Source organism: Phragmites australis, chromosome 2 (genome assembly GCF_958298935.1).
Source record: "Phragmites australis chromosome 2, lpPhrAust1.1, whole genome shotgun sequence".
In the NCBI taxonomy this organism is placed as follows: domain Eukaryota; kingdom Viridiplantae; phylum Streptophyta; class Magnoliopsida; order Poales; family Poaceae; genus Phragmites; species Phragmites australis.
In genome coordinates, this window is record NC_084922.1 from 30,298,414 (window position 1) to 30,322,220 (window position 23,807).

The 23,807-nt window shown below is 46.7% G+C and overlaps 2 protein-coding genes across 3 annotated transcripts; one reads left to right on the plus strand and one right to left on the minus strand.

The window, feature by feature from the left end:
- Positions 1-7,486: 7,486 nt before the first annotated feature.
- LOC133909994 (putative pectinesterase 11) lies at positions 7,487-9,149 on the minus strand. Its single transcript, XM_062352516.1, has 5 exons — positions 8,860-9,149; positions 8,540-8,689; positions 8,225-8,413; positions 7,884-8,125; positions 7,487-7,655 (listed from the first exon to the last, which is right to left on the minus strand). The coding sequence occupies exons 1-5, from the start codon at positions 9,145-9,147 to the stop codon at positions 7,511-7,513; spliced, it is 1,014 nt and encodes a 337-aa protein (XP_062208500.1). The 5' UTR covers positions 9,148-9,149; the 3' UTR covers positions 7,487-7,510.
- Positions 9,150-11,108: 1,959 nt separating this feature from the next.
- LOC133909995 (CBS domain-containing protein CBSX3, mitochondrial-like) lies at positions 11,109-12,931 on the plus strand. 2 transcript variants are annotated; one of them, XM_062352518.1, is made up of 5 exons: positions 11,109-11,202; positions 11,528-11,795; positions 11,892-11,973; positions 12,515-12,575; positions 12,677-12,931. In XM_062352518.1, the coding sequence occupies exons 2-5, from the start codon at positions 11,682-11,684 to the stop codon at positions 12,705-12,707; spliced, it is 288 nt and encodes a 95-aa protein (XP_062208502.1). In that variant the 5' UTR covers positions 11,109-11,202; positions 11,528-11,681; the 3' UTR covers positions 12,708-12,931. The 2 variants fall into 2 exon arrangements, with proteins under 2 accessions (XP_062208502.1, XP_062208501.1); XM_062352517.1 differs by having other exon boundaries at positions 11,109-11,197.
- The last annotated feature ends 10,876 nt before the right edge of the window (positions 12,932-23,807 follow it).

Sequence of the window (23,807 nt, forward strand, 5' to 3'; positions counted from 1 at the left end):
CTGGCGGGGTGGAATGATCTAGTGCCGAACGAAGTAAATGCACTGGGGTTTAGACAAGTTTGGACCGCACGGAGGCGTAACACCCTACTCCTGTATGGATACTATAAATGCCCTGAGAATGTCCCTCAAGGATGTTGCTGGTTACAATAATGTTTGTCTATCCTAGAGCCTGGGGCTCCTTGTTCTTCGGTCTATGTGTATCTGCTGGCTTTGGGTGCTCTTAGGCTTGTCGATCTTCTCTACTCTTCTCTGCTCACTTCCTCTGGGATTTTCCCACTTCCGAGAGATTGTCTCACTTATTGAGCTTGTTCAGAGATTGTCTTTTTTGCCTTTCAAAGCTTGTCTTTGTCCGTGCTGCCGGCTGCTTTAAATACCCGCCGGCAGTAGCGTGCCCCGAACGAGAGGGCACGAGTTCCAAGGCACCATAAATGGAAAGGGCGTCATCATAGCCTCTGTGCGAAGTGACCGAGGGTGAAAAATACGCCTCGCGCCTGATCATCCGTCACCATAAATGCACTGGCAACGGGCGCCGTGGAGAGGGCCCACCGGGCAGCCGCCACAGAGCGGCCCGGCGTGCCCGTCCTGTCTTGTTCTCCTGCCACAGTAGCGCGGCAGACGGAACGCCTCGACCCTCACGACGTTATCCCGAGGCGTGCCGGATGGCACGGGATGAGACCCATGCATTTAATGTCCCCACGCCCTTCTGCCAGAATGTGGCAAGAACTGACACTGAGCGTGGTGGGAGCAGTTGGAGGTGGCAGGCCATGCGCGCTCTTAAATGCGGCCTCGGACCTTTAACTGGCTGACACCTCATCAGTGGGCCTCTATGGGAGCCACTGTCAGGGGGCTTGCTGGGTCGTCGGGGAACCGAGTGCTCGGGGGTCACTGTTCACCTCCCCGAGCACTCTCTCCCGAGAATACCCTTTCTTGGTCCTCGGGGAACCGAGTGCTCGGGGCTACTGTTCACCTCCCCGAGCACTCTCTCCCGGGCACGCTTGTACGGATCCTCGGGGGACCGAGTGCTCGGGACCGCTGCACGCAGCCCCGAGCACTCTTTCCCGAAATTTCCTTCAGTGGGTCCTCGGGATACTTGGGTGCCCAGGGGCCACCGCTCGTGGCCCCGGGCACACTTCTCCCGGTACTTAGCTTTCCTGGTCGTCGGGGGACTCGGGTGCTTGGGGGTCACCGTATACCTCCCCGAGCACTTTCCTCCCGGCACTTAGACTTTGCAGATCATCGGGGAACTTGGGTACTCGGGGACCACTGACTGTGGCCCCGAGCGCCCTCTCCCGGGACTTAATCTTTTTTACCTTGCGGAGGAGACCCCGCGGGATGGCGCCACGTGACGGATTGCTGGCCTGGCCTCGAGATTCAGGGACCCCCCGTTCCTGATTCACTGACACATACCATCGATACCACGGGATAAAAATTCCGTGTGCCGAATTTGTCTCTCTACCTTATTTATGTTTCCGCATTTGCAAACTTACCATTTACCTTACTAGAATAGGTTACAATCATCTTGAGCGGTAGAGTAGACATACAAGATAAATTTAGAGCACATTAGATATAAATTGATATAGGTTTATCTTGTGAAGTTTTTGAAACCGAATAGTTTCTAAGTCTCCTAATTCAGCCCCCTCTTAGAACGTCACCGTTCCTCACAGTCGTCCCATCTCCTGAGCTCGTCACCTCATCTCCTGAGCGAGTCGCCCCATCTCCTTATCTCCCGAGCTCGTCTCCCCATCACCTAGTCGTTGCTACTGTCTCCTCGTCACTGAGCTATCTCCCATCACTCTGTCTCCCTATCTCCTCATCTCCATCTCCCCAACTAAATGAGTGGCAAGTCGAGTGTTCAAGATTTTGAAAATAATATGATCTAATAAGTGGCAGAATATATATTCGCTTTAAGATGATTGTGTTTTCGCCATTCGTTTAGATTTACTATTGTCACTGGTTTCAAGATGATTGAGTTTTCAAATTAGAATCAAGCTTGAGCATTGAGATCGGTGTGACTTATGGTGCAAAACCATTTTACCAGGAGCTAAGAGCTCTGAACAGTTTTGCACCATATGACACATTGATTCTAATGCTTGAGTTTCTACTGTGAATTTAGATTTAAAGTACTCTTTCGAGAACATTTCACTATTTATTTAGATATAAAATACCTTATCATCATTTTAGCATAGGTCTCTATCTCACGTTTGAGATCAAACTTCGAGACAAATCCTCATACTGAAGAGTTTCTGGTAGAGTATTTTTGCACATATAGATGGGTTATCACTGTCGGTTCAAGGCTAGAATCAATAGTGGTAGTTGTGTTATCACCACTGGTTTCAGAGCCGACAATGATAATCCATGATTATTGCTATTGCTAATTCACTACTAGTTTCAAAATTGGCAGTGATGTTGGTTTGGAACCGATAATGACAGTCTGTTCTATAGTAGTGCTACCGAAGCTGTGTTAGTGTGACGAAGATGCCGCCAAAGATGGAGGAGGAGGGCGGGGTGGGGGTAAGCACGATGAGAGAAAAGCCCATCAAAATTGAGGAAGAAAGAGAGACAAGGACGAAGACTCACTAGAGAGCCACAGAGAGGCGGCACGGGTTGGGTTAGGTGTGCGAACGGGGGCTAATGAGCCCACTAAACAATGTATAATAGCCCCCATTCTTCGTGTAGCAGTGCGTTGAGGTTAAGAAGGTTCCAACTGGCCAACTCGATCATGATGCATCTCAGGGTTGGCAGAAAAACTGGATGGTTATGCCTGCTATTATTGTGCATGGATGATCATGCATTGCAATGATTTTGCTCCAATGTAAGTACGATGTGTGGATGAACGATCTCAGTGGGTGTGTTCCTTCTCTTCGGCAGAAATGATTCTCTTTCTATTGGTTGGTTTTCAATTTTTCGTATATGTCCCATGCATCGTCTTCTTCCAAGATGTTGATTCTTTAAAGCAACAAGTCATATAGAGCAAATTAATACTACCAGGCATATATGTGTTAGTTAGCATGGTTGGTGCTGATACAAGTCTAACGTCCCATGCACAATACTAATTATTTTTTGCTTGGCCCGCCAAACAATCACCATCACCAAATAGTATAATACCACATCGGATGCGATGCCCCCAAACACCAACCCGACATGGTTGGATGACCTTGACACCTCGAGAGGTATAAGCATCTGTCATTTTCACTGGAAAGTTTTGGCCAAGGCGCTATTTTTATTTACTGGAGTTTGGCACTTTGGCTTATGCTGGCATTATTGGTTGGACGTACAAACAGTTTGTGTGATTGTACTCGACACTTGGATCCACCGAAAGGGCCGGGGAGCTGAGATCCCAAGAGGCGGCCCACTACTTGTCAAGCGGTGCAGTGGTGCCGCCCAAATGACTACAAAGTTCCGCTGGCGGCCATCGCATCCCGGACAAAAGTGCTGTCACATTCTTCTGCTAGTGCATGCATGTGAACGCAACAAAGAGACCAACAGTTCTTTGGAACATTCATGCCAGGGAAATTTTATAAGACCTCTGCGTGAAAAATTTTCACTAGACCTTGACCTTATTCACGTCGCCTCTCATCTGGTTCAACGGCTAACACATATACAGAAGAGAAAGAGATACGTGTCACATAAGGAGAGTAAATCTTTTAAAAGATTATATCTTATAAAATTTCTTTTCCTAACCAGCGGGTGCTACTGTGCTCACGAGTTTCTACATGAAGGGATTTTGGACCGAGCATCAACTGTGGTTGATATGCGCTTGCCAGCATTAGGCTTGGAATCATCATGGGCCTAATTTGAGTGGTCTTGGGCTGGACCATCGACTTTGCCCTTTTGAGCAACTCAAATATTTGCGCAGTACATTACTAAATAAAATCACCCACACAGCATAACCTTCTGCGAGCAACACTTACATCTTTGGCTCTCCAAAAGAAAAAAAACTTACATCTTTGGCCGACATGTACTAGTATCATATTTTGACCGACGTCCACATCAATAGATGCCAAGCTCAAGCAGAACATGTACATTCATCAAGGACGTCAATTATCACCCTGCAAAACTTCTTGCGGCAGAGTTTTAACAGCTGAAAAAGGAGCTCTCGCACACAGCTGTATGACTATATTACACAGATCCCGTGTTGCAAACTTCTTGCGGATGGTTCTTCAGAAATCAGGACAGAAACGGGCACTTGCAGCTTCCGAAGCAATCGTAGGGTTACCGCTTCAGCACTTGGGCAGCGGCATAACCGACTCTTTAGGGCCGTTCCCGTCCTCCACCAAGAAGGCCATCTTCAGGCCCCAGCTGGTGTGCACCTCCAGATGTCAGTGCACGAACCAAACACCTGAAGAACCCCAAAAGATGTTAGATATATAGGCCTAGCTAGCCTATTATATTCAAGAAGAATTTCAAATAAATTCAAATAGTTAAAAATCTAATGTATCAATTTATAAAGAGACCATCACAGAATGTGATAAATAATACTTCAAAGAAAATGGGTATTAGACTTATGTGAGTTCTACTATAATAATAATCTAAACTATGTGATTGAAGATCCTGTGAATTAGTACATGATAAGAACAGGCTATTGGTTAATTAAAGGAGAGTAGTACACAACCTACTTCAGTAAAAATGTTGGCTAGTTATTGCCTTAATGTGTCTTGTTAGCTTTAATTAGCAAATATGTTGTCTTATAGAGCATTCTTAAAATAATACATCTATATGAGCCTGACTGTTGGTCGTAGTCTGTGAGACTTGAGTAATCTCTAATAAGCTCATGAAGAGACTAAAGAGTACCACTTATATGCTCCACTCGAGGGGTAACTTACTGGTAGCCAAGTATTAGTTATGATTCTAAATAAAATTTATTTGTACAAAACTTGTAATGCAAGGCATAGTCTATTGTCCAAGTTATGAATAAGTATAGCTTAAAGCTCTAGTTGGATATTCAACCCTAATAGGTCTCCGTCGAAACACTAGTATTTCAAACAATATTGAGAAAAGGTAAATCTTTGTGGGACTTTGAGATCTGATGGAGGATTGTTAGTGCCTAGTCTATTATATTTAAGAATAATTTCAAATAAATCTCAAATGCCTAACTAAATGGATGTGGGTGTATCTTTTAGTCTCACCTTGCTAGTAGAGATGAAGGGAGACTAATTTAAAAGGAACTGTTTTCTCTATCCAGTTAGCATCCGAAGATAAGAGGACTAAGAGAACACATGCGGCGCGCTCACAGGGGCGCGGACGCATGATACCTGCATGAATGGTTTGTTAAAATTGGGTCCAGTAGCTTGCGCAGGTGCAACATCCTTTTGTAGTTTTATTCTTTTGTTGCTTTTGTTGGATGGATAAATGAATATATATGGAAATTGTGTTCGTTAATAATCCGGTTGTGGTATGTAATCGAGTTCGATCCTGACACGTCTCAACCATGTAATTTTCTCTCTATATATCTGCCGGCAGCTACCACAAAAAATATAGACAATTAGGATTTGATCTCTCTCTGCTGAGCCGCCACACATAGTTTGCTCCATCCTGCTCCGCCGGCGTGCATCGACGATCGGGGGAGCATGTCTTCAGAATCGTCATCCTTGTGATTCTGCAACGGGAGAGGACGAATAATGTTTTTGGGAAGCATTCCATACAACTGCTCATGATTTGCTTCCTCTATGTTTTCTTCATTGTCATCTGGTGCATCGTCATCACGGGAGTCTCTGCATCTCACGTTGTCGATAGGTATGTTCATTGTGATCCATCATATCCGTCATGTCTGTTTTTCTGCTGCTTTCATCCTGAAATATATATATAGAATAGACTCTTGTTGTATAATATAATAATGCTAGTTGATATGTTCCTGTTCCTATTAATTTAGGAATTAAATTAAATTTGAAAGTGTGCATTTATCCAATAAAAGAATATGGTTTTGAAACATGCATTTCACATGACAAACAAGGGATACCGTTGCTAGCTTCACCTGGATTGTCTGCTCTCAACCGGTCTTCGCAAGGTCTCGGGCGGAGGTAATCCAATTGTTTCCTCCCCTCTCTCTAAAAAAAAGTACTGTATCTGTAAACAAAGAAAAACCTAGCGCCTGCCCATCGTCAAGCCCTCTTGCCTAGCTAAATTGTGATCTTCTCTATAAGAAAAGCTAAATTGTGATCGACACTAATGCTGTAAGTTCGAGAGAGAAAAAACATCCTAGAAGCAGTTCATGCATATTGCAACGTCTTGATGAACCTGAACACCTCCACTGATTTTTGCAGAGAAAGTCAAGTTTGCAGATTGATCTCGGTTGTTCTTCAATATTCACAACTATCCACCTTGCCAATTCAGCAAGCACTCCCACATGTCCACAACACAAGTGTTTTCTTTTTGATAAAACTGGAGGGTTTTCCCTTATTCTCTCTCTATACATATATATATATATACATATATATATATATATATATATATATATATATATATATATACACATATACATGTACATACATATACATATACATGTACATACATATACATATACATATATACGTATACATATATACATATATACGTATACATATATACATATATACATATATACGTATACATGTATACATATATACGTATACATATATACGTATACATATATACGTATACATATATACGTATACATATATACATATATATATACATATATATATATAGAAACATAAGTTTTTCCAAGTACTCTAGTAAGAAGCTTCTAACATTCTTCTTTCAGTCTGGCTATATATTAGGGCTTAGACATATAGAAAGTTGGCAGGATCATAGCAGGTGTATTCCAATACCTATAAACTATGAATAAATTCATCATGTGCCACTGAAAATTCACCCAATTCCTTATATGTCAATGACATATGGGCCTAGACTCATATGTCATTGACACATTTAGTGGCATATAAGAGATTGAGTGAACTTTCAGTGGCACTTGAGGAATTCTCTCATAAAATATTTTGGTTGTTGTTTACCTGTTTGGAACAAGAAATAAGCATCTAATCCTAACATATCATTGGATATTTCTACTTCTATATAGTTAAGTACTTCCAAAGGCATTTCTTATACATTTAGCTTTTGTTGTTAAATATTACAAATAATAAAAGTTCTTAGTAATAAAATGATGATTATATATTATTGAAAGAATTGCATTCCATTCTATTCACATCACTTTTAAGGATATGCATGTTTTTTAAACGGGTTTTAATGTACTATTCTATCGTTAGAATAAAAGCATACGAGTAAAGTAACTTACAAAACTACAAATATATAAAAACCACCAACGTTTACATTGAAATGAAATTGTACATGCACACGAGTTGATGTGCTAGTGAACTGCAAACCAACATTCGCATACAACTTGTCTGCAAAGTGTAAATTGATGCAGTAATTCAAAATGTATAGGCCTACAAGCTGAATCATAGTTAATCACCCACACAGCATGCATAAAGCTATAATCTAATGACATCAGTACAATTATGTAGCAGTCAATTGTTTTCTACCGAAGCCACTCTTGTCCGTCAACCCAAACCTTGGTGATGAACGGTGCAGCTTCAGTCTGCGAGAGGTTGTGCGACCACGAAACTCTGCCGTCAGTTTTTGACCCTTCGCCGTAGCATTGGTACTGCCCATAAAACGCCGTCCTTCACAGCCAAATCAGAACATGTCAATATTGAATAACGCATGATTCCGAATGGACGCAATATGAAGCATGTGCGGACCTATGATATAGGTAGTGGGGGCATATGCCCCACTTATTTTTAAAATCTTGCTTCAGTTTTTGTATTTTTCATGAAAAAAAATTCTATTCAGCAGTGGAAGTGCACCCACTGAGTTTCTCAGCTAGGTTCATGTCAGTAGTGTCATTGTACCTCTGTTTCATGGGGTCGCCCCAGTCGTCCCAGCCCTGGGGCCTCACCGTGCTGGACATGTAGCTGAGCGCGAACACGACGCGGGAGTAGGGGCCCCACGGTCGTCCCAGGATGGAGGTGCCGGCCCCGAGGCCCGTCAGCTTGCACCCGACGAAGCTGTACCCTGTGTTCTCCGACTCCGACGACCGCTTGTGCGCCGTGAACGCGCCGCCGACGGACGAGGTGGAGTGCAGGTGGCACTTCTGCATGTGGTCAAATGGCACATGGGCGGGGCGGGGCATCCACCTGTCAGCCACTTTACGCAAAGAGATTTGTGCTACGTGTTATGTACTGCAACGTACGTCAAAGAGGGCCTGGCCGTTGCCGAAGATGAAGTCGGTGCCCCCTTCGACGTAGCAGCCCCGGTAGTAATGGCGACCCGTCTCGTCCAGGAGCGTGTCCTGGAACGACACAAACCTGCACCCGTAGAACGTCGCCCGGTCCCCGGCGACCCTCACCGCGACCGCCGGCGCGCTGGCCCCAAACGTGTTCTGCGCGGTCACGAGGACAAGAAAATCATCAAGACGCACGCCGTGCTAATGTGTCGACTCACGTCGATCCAATCGACTCGACTCGTATGCAAGTTAAGGACGAGAACACCGACGACGCATGCACACCTGAAACGTTAAGCGTTTCGCGATGAAGTCGGGGGCCAGCACGGACACGGTCGGGCTGTCGGCGGAGACCCAGGACTCGTTCCAGGAGATGACGGTCGAGGTGGCGCTGGTGCCAGTCAGAGTTATGCCGGGCTTGTTCACTACAACCTTCTCTCTGCAAACACATGTCGTATATGTCTGCAACTCCATTAACAAAAGGCAATATGCTTTCTATGGACACGATTGACACTTATCTTATGAAACATTCTAGCAGGAAACTATAATTGAACATGTGGAACCGGAAGTTAAAATGTATGCAGACTTGAGTGATCACTGTTTACTTGCCTGTAAACCCCGGGTTTGATCCGGATGACGACGCTGCCGGCGGAGTCGTTCGCCGGGGCGGCATCGATCGCGTCCTGGATCGTCCGGTGGTCACCTTTGCCGGACTGGTCAACCGTGATGACGAGTTGCCGCGAGGCTGGCATCCCGGCAGCACCGTCGTCGGACTCAGAGGAGAAACATGGGACGGAGGCAAAGCAGAGGCAGAGAGCCAGCAATGCTGCCGCTGCCGCGGCCCTGGCCGGCGAGTTGACGCGATTTAACAACATCATATCATATCCCCCCATGATTCTAGCTGAAGACATGGAGCTCGCTTTCGCGCCAATCGGTGCATGCGCAAGGCCCGTTTTTATATGCAAATTAAGCCAGGTCAAACGCTGCATATACGTGCGAACGAACTCATCATCTCATGCATGCGCGTGCGTGATCCGTTACGCGAGTTGGTGCCTGACTAGATACGCTCGTATATGTGTGTTCCTGACGTTGGCGCCCCTGGTGATTGCTGAAACTGGTGACTAATTGCTAGCTCTACGTACGTTGGAACGCCTACCTACGTGCTCACTGCATGCGTAGCAACTGTGCAACTCACGTCCCGTCCAGTGTAAACGATCTAAACTCACGTCCCGTGATGATACTCGAAAGTGTTGCTGTAATTTTGGAACAAAGATTTTACTCATTTATAAAAGAACTTGGCTTGTGGCCTCGGGCTAGTGCACATGTAGAAAGCTTCGTATATACATTGTTTCTCCTGGAATTAGCAGCGCACGTTTCATCGTCTCTGCTGGAATTTTTCCTTTTCCCGCGACGACTCTCACGAAATGTTTGCGTTGGTCAATGTGTTGCTTAGTTTCTGCTACAAGATATCCCAAGTAAATGCAGCTTTAGTAGTTTTAGAGTCGAAGCATATATTGTTGGAAAATGCGTAGCGTCACGGTGTGGTGCTTTGTCTTGCTGCATGACGACGATAGTTTGATTCAACTACAATGGGGTGTGTTATCTGCATTGATCGGCATGAGCGTTTATCGGGCCGGGCTGGGGAAAAAACCCGGTTTGTCTAGGCCTGAATTCTTGTTCAGGCCTTAGCTTTTTACTAAGAGCTTATTTTATTAGGTTCTGAGACTTTTTCAAAAGTTACTTTTAAAAATTACCGTTGAAAAATTGCTTATGGAAAAGTTGTTTTTAAATTAGTTTTTGATGTTGATGAAATATATAATATCCTTCAGAACATCATTTTTCAGAAGCTGTCTCTCCGGATCAACTTCTAGCTTCTAAATAATAAATAATAATGACAACTTTTACTGTTCAGAAGTTATTTCTAAAAAGTTTTTTGCTTTTGACTAGTAGAAGTTAGCTGAAGCCAAACCAAACGTATCCTTACATACCTCATAAGAATCCGCTGCAAAACTTCATTTAAGATTGAAGTCCTATTTCAAAATCCCGTGTTTTTCTCCTCCTACGGTGGTCATTTTTCATTGCTGACAAGTAGATCGTTTGCGACTGATTTATTCTCTCTTTGCCTTTTTGTGTGAGCCCGTACTGCAAGTTTTTACTTCTGCACACGCCAAGACTAGCGCTGCAGTAGCAGTTGAAGGCCCTGTTCGCAACAGACGAGAGCTGTGCAGGAACATGCCGATGAGAACGTCAAAAGCTCGGAGAAGCGTCATACCCTCTCGGGCCGCAGTTACGTGTTGATATATAGGCTGAAACAGTCTCAGCCGTGGCTTACAATCTATCTGAAGTTGGTTTGAACAAACAACTCTTAACAGATTATAACTCGGTTAAACCGATTCTATCTCTATTGGGTTCAAACCGACTCCATCCAAAATACAAATCTCCAACAAGACCCAAGTTCTATTAATCTGCTATTTCAAAGACGGCGGCGGCCACCCCCCCCCCGCCCCCCATCCCCTGCGCGTGCGGCCGATAACATTTCCGCAAACAGAATCCCCATTCAAGAGAGAACCAGCAAGCAGCCGAGAAACATGAAATGGGCGAGAAACAGTGCAGTAAGCCAATAACGCTGACGAAATGGATATAAGGAGACCTTCATCCTACCTCTTGGGGCAAAGTTTGGGTTGCCCCCTGAAGAGGAAGAAACAACATTCGATAGACCTGAACTTGTATCAGCTGAGATTCCTTGCTTTGTTCAAAATGACAAAGGCAGGCACCAATTCTTGTGTGCCGGCTAGGGGATACATGTGCATCATAAAGGGGCAACGCAGCCCTGCACACATCTTAAAACCCCACTGCAGAACTCATCATCTTCACCGACGCAATCGAGCTACGGATTGACAGAAGCACAGGAGCAGGACTGCAGCATTTGCTCCGGCAACTAAGGTACGGTAATATCTCGACCCATTTGTTCTTGACAATGTACTTAGAGAAAGCTCACACCTGGTTACAAAAATGCTCAAGTAACAGCATTATGTTTACGAAAGGAAAGAAACCAAGTTAGGGCGACATGGCTCAAGATAATATCTACTTGCTCCAACAAACAAAGCATGTCCAACTTATTTTTTCCAGAAATGATAACCTCAACAAAATAACATATGTCGTACATGACTTGAAGCGTGCGGCTCTAGATGTCAGGTCTATAAATGAAAAATGCTGATAATCTTTCTGAAAGACCCCAAAAAATGCTGATAATCACCCATTATGTCATTCCAGGAGATAAAATATGCAAGGCATCACAAAGGCGCTACGCTTCCATGGAAACCAACTACGGTACACAGTTTTACAACACATGAACAAGGGAATCTTCTGATGGGCCAACCTGATTTCGCGCATACAAAGTGAATCTCCAACTGTAATTATACCTCACATGGGGCTAGAGAACATTACAGTCAGTGAAATACTTAAGGCAAAAGGGGACGCCGAAGCCGGAGCAGTCTACTGGTGCAGCACCAGTCATTTGGTACGGGAAGCCGTCAAGCATGTAAGAGTTTATGTTTTAAAGTAGAACAAAGGGCGATGGCCTCTTTATTAGAAAAACAAATATCTAGGTGCCTAACCACGATGCTTGAATCTGCAGATGACAGTCCATAATGTTGGAGCTCTAGTGGTGCTCAAGTCAGGGGATGTGAAACAGCCTGCGGGAATTGTAACCGAGAGAGGTAAGCTTAAATCAGCTGTGAGAGTTGGCCAATTGGTATCAAAGTAATATAGCTTACGAAATTGAAATGAATATTTGATGGTATAAACATATTCGTACGATGATTACTTCCATATTTTCCTTTTAATAAGAGTTGAAAATCAAGCTGTTCCTCCCATATTCCTAAAAGTAAAAAAAGTCACAGAAATAAGGTATCAAGACAAAGAAAAGATTTACGGCCATAATAAGTTGATGTAACTGAAACAGATTGTTTAAGGCTAGGTGCTTTGATCTGATAGAAAACAATATTATTTTCATAGCTCTCCATATAGAAAAGATGTACACGTACACCCAAAAACTGTAACATGAGTCAGGAACCATAGAAGAGCAAAGAAAACCAATAACTTTTCTTATACAGATTTTGCCAGGAAGATCCTATTGCAACAAGAGTTGAAGATATCATGACCGAAGAGATGAACGGACTTGAAAGTGAAAATGACTTTAATAGATAAAATCATAATGTTTTTCATAGTCCTCATGTTTTTTTTTTTACTAAGCTGCAGGACAAGCTAATTACAGTGTCCAGCAGTACCAGTATTCTACGTGCAATGGAGCTAATGACAGGTAATGGATGATTCATTTCGTAAAATATTTCATTGCAGTTCTTGATAACTAAAAATACAGGAAAAACCTGAGAGCTAATTTCGTATTTTTTACAATAACAGACAATCATATTCGACATGTTCCGGTTTTTGACGAGAAGGTAGTTGGTATGGTTTCCATCGGTGATGTTGTTAGAGTAATCGTGGACCAGCAGAACCAAGAAGTGAAACAATTAAAGAAGTATATCAGAGGAGATTATTCTTAGCATAATTTTCCTTTGATGGAGAAGCATAAATTATATGCAACCATGCATGACATTTAACTAAGATTTATACCATCTTCTATTGTGGTAATCATTTCAACTGCTTATCATTGAAATTTCCCGTTGGGCTAATGAGGAGCTGAAAAATATATTCTTATTTGATCGAATGATTTCAATTTGGACTTGGTATGATCTTTGATTGACCTCTTGAACATAAATAACAAAGTGGATTAAGCATCAACAATATCAACGTTCTCAATCCAAACATGTTCTCAATCCAAAGATGATTACTCCAATTTTCTTTGAGTGGATAAAAAATACAGGCACAGAGTTATGTATCTAAGTTTCAAAAAAGAAAACGTTTATGTGCTTATGCAGAACAAAAATGGAGGTATGCCCAAAGATAACTAAAATGGGGATAACAATTGTATGGCAGGTTGAGTCAGGTGTGCTAGATTTTATCAAAGAATTTTTCAGAAGGGTTTCCAGAGCAAAGGATCTCCCTATGAATATAATAAAACGGTAAACTTAATAGCTTACCAACTACAAATTTATCAACCCAGAGGAAATTTACGCTACATGAACAACTTCAAAAGTTTCAGTGTGCCGTTCAATTATATGCATACAAAGCTGTCGTCGCGGAGGGATGCGTCGCCGTCGCCGACTAGCCGTGCTACCCGGGAGGAGAGGACAGGAGATGAACCTGTAAGCCGCCGTCTTCCCCCTCCGGCGCGCCTTCCGCTCCAGTCTTTCCACCCGCAGCCCCGGGTCGGCAGTTCTTGCAGCCGCCAGCCTAGGCCACGCCGTCGGCTTTCCATCACAGTGAGGATAGCCCGTGGGCCAAATTTTCAGCGGATCGATGGGGATTATAGAACGACACTGGGCAATCCAACATGTAGCGGATCCAGAGTTTTTATATTTTTTTAGTTAAAATTTAAATAAATAGATTCTCAATGAAGATATTTGTAAAACTAGACATCTGCAGCCCTCTCAAGGGCTACAGCCCTCTGAGAGGGCGGTTACGGGTCCTAACAGCCTCCTGAGAGGGCGGTAGGCCTAACCGTCCCCTCAGAGGGCGGGTGGGGCCTTCCCGCCCGGCCCAGAGGCTTACCGTCCCCTGAGGGGGCGGGTAGAGCTCCTTACCGCCCCCTCAGGGCTCCTCCCCACCCGCCGCGCCGCACCGCCCGCCCGTGCCCTGCTGCTATAAAAAGGCCAAAAAATGGCAAAAAAAACCATAAAAATCGGAAAAAAGGAAAAGTTGAGAAGAGAGAGGAGAAGAGAGGAGAGGAGAGGGGAGGAAGAGAGGTCGGCGAAGCCCTGCTGCATTTGGGCCGCGGATTTGAAGAAACTTTTTGGGTAAACCTTTTTTTCCTTTTTATTGTTGTTAATTAGTGCAGTAGTAGTATATGACATAGGTTTTAGACATTTATGACCTAGGGTTTAGAAAATTGTCAAATTTATTTAGAAAATGGTACGATAGCAGTTCAATATAGAATATTATTTTTAGTATATTATTTTCAATATGTTATCTGTAGTATATTATTTTTAGTATATTATTTGTACCTGCGGACGTAGGAGGCAACAGTAGATGATAATTTGCGAATCTAGGGTAGCATTTAAAAATTATTTTATCCGATAATTAGAAATATAGTTTGTTGTCTTAACATGGGTTATGTTTGCGGGTGTTTCCAGGGATGATAGATAAATTAATTTTTCAGATATATTATGGTGAGGGTGAAATTAGGTACAGTCCCAACGATGTAGATCTGTCTGGATTTCGTCATGTCATGAAGGGGCTTAGTAAAGCTAATGAGAGGACTATTGTGGGTGTGTGCAAATAGCTCATGCGGTTTTTCCAACTGGATCCGCAGCAATATGAGCTGAAGTTGAAAGCTGTCCTGAGCCGTGCTAGTCATGGATACTTTGGTGAGCTTGTTCCCATCGAAGCCACATCAACTTGGAGGAAGTATGTAGATATATGCTGTGAACGTGGCCTGCCGCTTGTTTTGTTAGCTGAGGCGTACCTGAAAGATCAAAATGAGGTGAACTCTGCAGAAGCAGTAGCAGGACCAAGTGAGGCAGTGGAAGATGAGTCAGAGGCGGCTAATGTAGGGTCCAGGGAGGAGGTTGATGATGTTCCAGAGCTGCAGCCGATGGGTGTAGCTGATGAAGGGGAGCACATCCCTAGCATCATTGAAGATATGGATTTGGAGGATGAAGAGTTGGAGGAAGGCCTTGCCGATGGGGATTCTTCTGATGAGGAGGGTAATGCTCCAGTTCCTGCAGAGTGGCGGGATCAAGAATTTTCGAAGTTGGTGGTTAGCGAGGCTGACCAGACACCGTGGCAGTACCATGAGAATGAGGTGTCACAGGGTGCTATGTACCCTACAAAAGAGGCAGTTATTGATGCAGTGAAATTCTGGTCGTTGTCTCTTCGTAGGCAATTCAAGGTTGTTAAATCAAGTAAAAGAGAGTATGATGTGAAGTGCTTGGTGCCTCAGTGCCCTTGGTGGGTGCACGCATTCAGAGGGAAATGGGAAGACTACTGGTAATGCTCAATAGTTAAGGAACATAATTGTCACATTGAGGAAATAGAGTTCGCCCACCGGAACCTGTCTTCTGCTTTCATTGCAAATGTTATGTACGGAGAGATTGTGGATAACCTAAGGTATGAGCCACGATCAATAATCCATGCTATTGAGTAAAGATTCCAGTACACAATAAACTATGCGAAGGCATGGAGGGCGAAACAAAAGGCTATTGAGATGATGTTCGGTACATATGAAGATTCGTATCACAATCTACCTCGTCAATTAGCCACAATTTGTGCAAGAAATCCAGGCAGCTACTATAATATCAAGCATTACCCCTCTACTGATGTGGAGTACAGCAGAAAAAGAGTATTTCGTAAATGTATTTCATATTCAGACACGTTAAATGAAGAAGTGACCTCAACACTAAACTTTAACCATGACTTGACAACACATGCCTCCTGCCGCAGGCTTTAAACAAGATGTGACAACACTACCCAGCTTTTTCCAATCAGTAAATGACAACACGGGTACCAATAAACGTGGAATCTCTGACCATGGGCAATGACAGAACTTTCCCATTCTTCAAGATGGAATCCGATGCCCCTCCCACTAGCTACGCCCATGCCCTCACTCCTTTCTTCCAGAGCAAATCCAATGCTCCTGCCTCCCCCAACTATTAATAGCCGAACCTCCTTACGGTGAAGCATCGCTCATTTCTCATATCTCTCAGGTGCAATGTCTTCCTCAGCTCCATCCAGCCCACCAAAGAAACATTGGGGGACTACCATACCTGAAGATCTTGAACCACCAATGTGCTTCTGTGGTGACCTTTGTAAGCTCCGCGAGTCGCAGGACATCTCATACACCTATGGGCTGCGCTTCTTCATGTGTGCTAACTACGAGTATGACAAGCCTCGCCAATCGCCATGCAACAACTGGTTATCGACTGGTACGGTAACAGATATCCGTCTCATGTCTTCCGATTACGCACCCTCTTTTACTAACCGCTCATCTTGTTCCATTTGTTCAGTCCCCTCCACCACTCTGTGATTTTATTCAGTGGCTCGACAATGAGCAAAATGACTCACAGAAGCTGTGGGTCGACATGAATATGAGGTGGAGAAGGGAAGCGTACGCACGTCGGGAGTACGAGCAACAGCAAGAGGAACTTCGCCTCAAGCGGGAGGAAGAAGAGCGCATGAGGAAGGCGGCGCACGACCGTACCGTGGCTCAGGCTCGAGAGGCTGAGAGGGAAAGGAAGCGGGAGAGAGCCCGCTGTGCTAAGGCGGTAGGTCCCGATGCCCTCTGAAAGGGAAAGTATCCTAGATGCACGCAGTAGAGAGTACCTAATGTAACCTGACATACTTTCCCTCCCTAAGGCATGTTATGATTAGGATCGGCGCACTAATAAATAGGTCTTAGTGCGAACCGTACATGCCACCTTTGTTTCCTCATCGTGTCGTCACGGTTACAGTGTATTGTAATGTTTTCACCATATGTTTAATACTATGTTTGTCCTCGTTCGCACCCCATACCCACGTAAAATGCTGCAACTACTAATTACTGATTTTTTTCTCCCGTTATTACATAACCTACTCCAAATTTAATTTCTTAATTTCCTTACACCCCTTCCTTTTTTATTTCTTTAATTACAAAAATAATACAATTTTAGAGGATAAAAGGGAAAAAAAAATATTTTTCGAGGAAAAAATGCCCCTAACCGCCCCCTTAGGGCCGTTAGCCCCTCTTGCCACCCTCTGAGGGGGCGGTTAGGCCTATCGCCCTCTCAGGGGGCGGTTAAGACCCGTAACCGCCCTCTCAGAGGGTTGCAGGCGCCTAGTTTTGCAAATATCTTCACTGGGAATCTATTTATTTAAATTTTAACTCAAAAAAAATATAAAATAAAAAAAACTCGCGGATCCAAGGGGAGTAGAACGAGAACGGCCCGGGCTTTACTTGATTGGGTAAATATCTTTAGAAAAAAACAAATACAGAAAAACTTCAAATGAAATCAAACTTGTTTGCTAGAAACTAAAATAAGGTCCTTAGAAAACAGTGATGTGGTTAATTTTTTATCGATATTTCTGCATAGCTACGGAAATCGGAACACACTCTTTCTTTGTCTTTTTTGAAATAAATTTTTTGAGAACTTCCAATTCCACACTTGTTGGGGGTCGCCATTAAGGACCCCTGACACCCCTTGGCTCCGACAGTCTAAGAACGAAGAACAGAGATCGTCCGAAGAGCCCGTGATCTCCCATTCCGCGCACTCGTCCATGGAAGCTTAATGAACCATTCTGCTTTGGTCGTGGTCGACTGGGTCCGGAGGGACCGGTCCCTTCCCACGATCACCTCCATCGGGTCGAGCCTCGCCTCCAACCGACTCGCCAGCAGCCCCGGCGCTTCGCCCACTCTAACTCTACCTTGGAAGATTCAACCGCCGAGTTGGTGCACGAGGTGGTGGGGATAGGCATAGCTCGGGTTCAAAGTGGGACTGCGCGAATCGTGGAGGCCGCGATGCCCGGGGCCACACGCCCTCATTTCCCAGTGACCTGAAGATCCGCTGGATCCAGCGGGAGCCACCATCCCAAGCTGAGAGCATATGTGGTTGTGTCGCTCTCAGCGCCCAACCAGCTCCAAATGCTAGTCTCGCTCCGCGGCGGAAGGTTGGCCCAAGAATTTCTCCACGATCTCGGTGGCTTAGTCCAACGAGGGCAATTCTCTGAAAAGAAATGATGTCTCATGTCTACAAGTTTGAAGCTAGACAGCGAAGAGGACTCGCCTGAGCTGATGATGAGACCGAAGTACGTGTTAGGCTCACCCTCCTCACCTTGCTCGAAGGCATGGTCCCAATCCGCGTGAAGAGGTTGGACATGCAGCATTGTGAACTCCTTTGCAAGATTACACATGGTCACCTTTCTGACAATCCTCCGGAGGAGCACCACCCTCGAAGCCAGCTGAGCCCTGGAGACGTCCACCACCGGGGTCTGGACGTAATGGATATCTCGGTAAGCAGAGCATAGGGGAGACCCGGAGCTGACGTCATAGTAGAACCACCCCTTCGACCACCTGGTGTACCACCGTTCGTTGATTGCCTTCAACAGGAACGTGTCTTGGTACTCCTGCCGAAGCTAGAAGTTCATGCTCCCGAAGTTGAGGGTCTTCGTCTCTCCGTCCTCAGTCCGGGTCTTCAACTGACAGCTGGCTTCATGAATGGCAGCGAAGAGCTCCGCTCGCCCCTCGTAGACATCTGCTTGTATAGCCCACTCAAAGATGGCCAGGCGGGCGTTGGCGTTGGCCGAGAGTTGGGGGAGCGCAACGTAAAAGTGATGAAGCACCCCTTCAAGAAGTGACGCGGCCTAAAAGCTGAGGCCCGCATTGAAAATGGCCTCAAAGACCACGGTCTCCTGGCCCTACGGCGTTGGAATCACCTCCCCTTGCGGGGCCCGAGCAACAGATCTTGAGGAGATCTTTCCCTCCTCAATCATCCTGTTGAGATTGGCTTCGGTGATGGTGGATGCCCCCAGCGCACTGGTCTACCGGGGATACTTCTTGCTGGCGTGGCAGAGCTCCACGCTTAGCGGTAGCCCGGGCAGCGGTGGATGAACCATTGCCTCTAGAGTCCTTGCCAGCACGCGCACGTCCACGGTCCTACCCGTCACCGACGCACTTGTATCGACGGTAGTGGACGCCATTCTTGTGCGGCAAGTGGCGACGACCGAAATTGGTGACACTGCGGTGACGTCCACCAATGTCACACAGCCCCTCGCCGAGGAAACGGATCTACCTCGAGCAGCCAAGCAAGCCATAGGGAATCCTAGGAGGCAGCGAGGTCCACCCGTCGGTGATGAAAGTGGGGAGTGCAGTGGCCGAGAGGCGCGCATTCACTAAAGCAAGGATAGCTGGAAATAGGATTGCCGGGAAAGGTCTCCTCTCGGTCGGGACCCCTGTTTTATAAAGCCAAGGGAGGAATTATTGCCTCCTTGGGGCGCACACACACAACTTGTCTGTTCACCCACAATCATGGGGTGGCAAAACTGTTCTCCACGATCTTCCAACTTCAAGGCGCCGTGTGTCCCACTACCGTATGCTAAGACGTGACTACCCCACTAACCGCAGGTTGCATTTAATGCCCAGTCCAACGAGTTATGTTATGCACTCGGCTCGACCGTTAGACCGATGTTTCAAGCAACTCAAAACCATTGGAGGGTCGTGGGCCTCATAGCTACAGAGCCAAGGATCGTTAGCAATCCAGCTTCGAAGACCACGGGGACGACGACTCCGCCGGCCATCCACATGAGGGGCTGCTGTTGGGGGTCACCATTAAGGACCCCCGATGCCCTTTGGCTCCAGCAGTCTAAGTACGGAGACTGTCGGAGCCAGAACCCCTCCAAAATTCCTGGGCTCCGGAGAGGCCCTGAGAGCCCAAGCCTTCAGTGTCCTCCAGACCCCTGGAGGCCGGTGACCATCAGAGGCCATGGATCCCTGAGGAGGGGGAGGGGCAAGGTACCCTAGTAAGGACCACAAGAGCAGGCCCATAGGCCACATGGTGTCTGTCTTGATGCAACCTGCATTTAATACCGATGCAAGTTGTGGTTGCCTGACACACCGGACAAGACCAATGCCGTAGTCAGCGACTGACCAGGCACTGTGGCCACTCACCGTCACAGTGACTGCCACGGCTAGGTGGTATCATCACAATGGTTGATATTTTGACCTCCCGTCTGAGCGATGTATTACTATACTGGCCCTATGTTCCAATTGTATAGGCAATAGCTTATATCTCTATCACCTGCCAGGGGCATGTTTGTAACCCTACGTCATGGAAGGCAATATAAATACTGACCAGGGGCACATGATGCAATAGGGCAAATTTTTACAATCACTCTGGGTATTCCTTTCCTCTTCTTTTATTCCCTAAGCTTGAGACAGGTTCTTTCACCAACAGCTTGCACCGTCCGTGGGGAAGATACATTGTAGAAGACTAGGAGCACTAAGAGAATGCCACCGAAGAAGAATACTCCACAGTCACCTCGGTGTGAAGATCTACATGGCCGCCGCAACCAAGCACCCGGTACACCACCACTCGTCCGACCGCCGAGCGGAATGAAGGCCAGGTAGCCACTACGACTCGACCGCTACCCTGGCTATGGCTGGAGCGAGGGCCCCCGCTGGGTCAGAGCTCCTTTAGCAGCAGTATAGCGAGGTACTCGTCGTAACCCTAGGGTATGCAACCGAGGCTATGACCATACAGGTTGCTACGGCCAGCCAGCAGGAGCATGTGGCGGCCCTTTAGGCTCAATTGGAGGAGCTACAGGTAGCCCTACGTGTCGCACAGTTCTTTGCCAACCTAACCGTCGCCGCTCCCAAAACGGTTGATGCTATGCTAGCCTAGGATCCGGGGGCAGTGAGGGCATCATATTCACTGCTCATCGTCCCTAGGGACCTTAGATGATCTACCTATAGGAACCTGAGCCCTGGGCCCAGCGGTGTGAGGCTCCACTCGTAGACTCCGACTCCCCCTGCAGGCGAGCCTGCAGGCTGTACCCTTCCCCGACGGGTTCTGGACCCCAAAGCTACCTAAGACTAAAGGCAAGTCTGACCCAGAGGAGTTCTTTAGCTTGTACGCCCTCGCCATCGAGGCCACTATGGCTAAGTGCTTCCCCCTCGCCTTGGAGAGGGTATCCCTCTGATGATTCTAGGCTCTCGAACCTATGACCATTTATGCCTGGGCCCAGCTCTGGGACATCTTTTGCAAAAACTTTCAGGGCACCTTTGTTGAGCCGGTGACATCTGGGAGCCTGTTCGCCATCATGCAATAGCTGGGCAAAACCCTCTGGGAATATTTTCAAAGGTTTGTGCAAACTAAGGACCAAATAAAGGGCATCTTGCAACCATCAGTAATCGATGTGTCCATTCAGGGTCTGGCCTCTAGGCCCCTCTTCAATAAACCGCATCAGCGTCCGGTGCGCATGGTGACCGCTCTCATGAGAAAATTTGAGGAAGACGCCCGCGCGTAGGAAGAGGGGATTTGTTGAGAGGACACGAACATTTCGGTGACCCCCGCATCGAACCTGCTAGGCCGGCCATGCAAACCAAATCCTCACATGTTCCACTGCCCCTTGTTGGCAAAAAGGGGCTCCAGGAAGGCCACAGTCTTGGGAGCGTGCAAGTCCCAGCAACGCCAGCGACATGACATAAACAACATCGAGCATGCGCGAGGGGCTCCGAACCCACCCCATAAGGGTCATGGCCAGGGCGCTCCAGCTCCTTCCCCCAGTAACAACATGTGGCGGGTCGATAGCCAGGAGAAGGATACTAGTGCACCCTGCATGGGGCCCATAATACCGAAGATTGCTAGACCCTCATAACCTTTCCCGAGGAGAACCTCGGGAGGCAAGCCACACACGCAGCAGGAGATAGAGCCGGCAATGAGCGGCCCAAAGGATGAATGCTTGCGATGGGCCACCAAGTGGATCACCTGGCTTTGCCAAACCTTCCTCAACTAGCTCTGCCCCTTCGCCTCTGCCAACGATGGTGCGGCACATCAACGACCTCATGTCAGCTCTATCTCCTGCCATAACAGAAGGGGAAACCTCTGGTGGGTCCTCGAAGTGGCAGCGGTGGGACTACGCACGTGGGATTAACCATGTCAGGGCAACCGACATCCACCATGAGGTTCCCAAGTAGGTTGAAGCCCCGGTGACCTTCGCCTTTGACGACGTTGTGGGGGTGAACTTCTCCCACACCGACGCCCTTGTCATCACCATCGGCATTGCCGACGTTGAGATCCAGATGGTTCTAGTCGATGAAGGAAGTTTCGCGAATCTTCTCTTCATGCAGGCTTTTGACCAGCTCTGCATTTCGGGGCTGGCTCTCTGTGGTGCAGAGGCCTCTTGAGTGGTTCAATGGCACCCCCTCGACGCCCTGGTCTAGATAGAACTCCGATCACCTTCGGCGAGGGCTCCACCACTAGGGCCGAGATGATCACCTTCGATGTGGTAGACGTATCCTATGCATACAACCTCATCCTAGGTCAAGGCACCCTAAACAAGTTCGGAGTGGTCCTCCATCATAACTACCTCTACAATCTACATGAAGATGCTTGGACCCCAAGGGTTGATCTCCATTCACAGCGATCAACACATGGCTAGGCGCATTGAATATGGGCACCCCTCCCCTCTCAACGGCCACTATGTGCATAATGTGGATGATGGACCCCTTAGGGACCCCCCTTCGGTGTACCTCGAGTATCATGGCCCACTAAAACCCAGCCAGAGGGGGACATCAGGCGCGTCCTGTAAAATATGTCGAACCTCGATCGAGCCTTCCAGATTTGGGAAGACCTGGCTCTAGAGCAGGAGGCCTAGGTCATAGCTGTCCAGTGGGCCAACATCGATGTCTTCGCATGGTCTTCGCAGGACCTCTCGGGAATCGACCGACTCATCATCGAACATGCCCTCTGGGCCGACCTGTAAGCCTGACATGTAAGCCAAGGGCTCTGCAAGCTATCCTTCAAGTGGGCGGAAGCCGCAAAAGAGGAAGTCCAGAAACTACTAAAAGCCAGCATCATCCGGGAGGTAATCCACTCTGAGTGGCTATCAAACCCCCATCCTGATCAAGAAGTCTAATGGAAAGTGGCGCATGTGCATCGACGTCATGGAACCCAACAAAGTGTTCCCTAGAGATCCATACCTGCTACATCGCATAGACCAACTGGTAGACTCCATCATAGATGCATACTCTAGGTACCACCAAGTGTGGATGGCCGTGGAAGACGAGGGAAAAACCAGCTTCATTACCCCTTTTGAGGTATACTATTACGTTCGGATGCTTTTTGGCCTCTAGAATACTGGGGCAACCTTCTCCCACCTGGTATGCAAGATTCTGGAGCAACAACTAGGCCTCAACGTTGAGGCCTATGTTGATGACATCATAGTGAAGAGCAAGCTTGAGGCCAACCATGTGGCTGACCTTCAAGAAACCTTCAACATCCTCTGGGCCGCATGCGTGCGACTCAACTTGGAGAAGTGTGTCTTTGGCGCTAAAGCTGGAAGGCTGCTGGGGTACCTCGTCTCCAAGCAGGGTATCGAGGCTAACCCTGACAAGATCTGTGTCATTACGGAAATCCCCCTCCCACCGATGCAAAAAGGGTCCAGCGCCTGGGCGGTCGCCTCGCAGCCCTCAGGTGTTTCTAAATGTACGTGATGTCACCTAGAGGGGGGGGGGGGAGTGAATAAGCATTTTCTGAAAATTAAAACTTTGGAGCAGATTAAGCAGTCCAGATATTTTGGGTCAAACCAGATACTCTAGGGTCCGGAGGTTCCGGGCTCAACCCGGATAGTCCGGGTAAAAACAGGAAATCGAAAGCTATGAACTCCTAAGCAACTCTAATTGATTCCAAGTGTTACAACATGTTCCTAAGGTTGTATGTAATTATGAAACCTCACCTACAGC

Coding starts and splice junctions, on each gene's coding strand:
- LOC133909994 (XM_062352516.1), bottom strand. CDS start 9,147: ATGGGGGGATATGATATGATGTTGTTAAATCGCGTCAACTCGCCGGCC. Junction 8,690..8,859: donor AACCCGGGGTTTACAGGCAA/GTAAACAGTGAT, acceptor GTTTGCAGAGAG/AAGGTTGTAGTGAACAAGCC. Junction 8,126..8,224: donor ACGGCCAGGCCCTCTTTGAC/GTACGTTGCAGT, acceptor GACCACATGCAG/AAGTGCCACCTGCACTCCAC.
- LOC133909995 (XM_062352518.1), top strand. CDS start 11,682: ATGGGGCTAGAGAACATTACAGTCAGTGAAATACTTAAGGCAAAAGGG. Junction 11,796..11,891: donor TACGGGAAGCCGTCAAGCAT/GTAAGAGTTTAT, acceptor TTGAATCTGCAG/ATGACAGTCCATAATGTTGG. Junction 12,576..12,676: donor TGCAATGGAGCTAATGACAG/GTAATGGATGAT, acceptor TTACAATAACAG/ACAATCATATTCGACATGTT.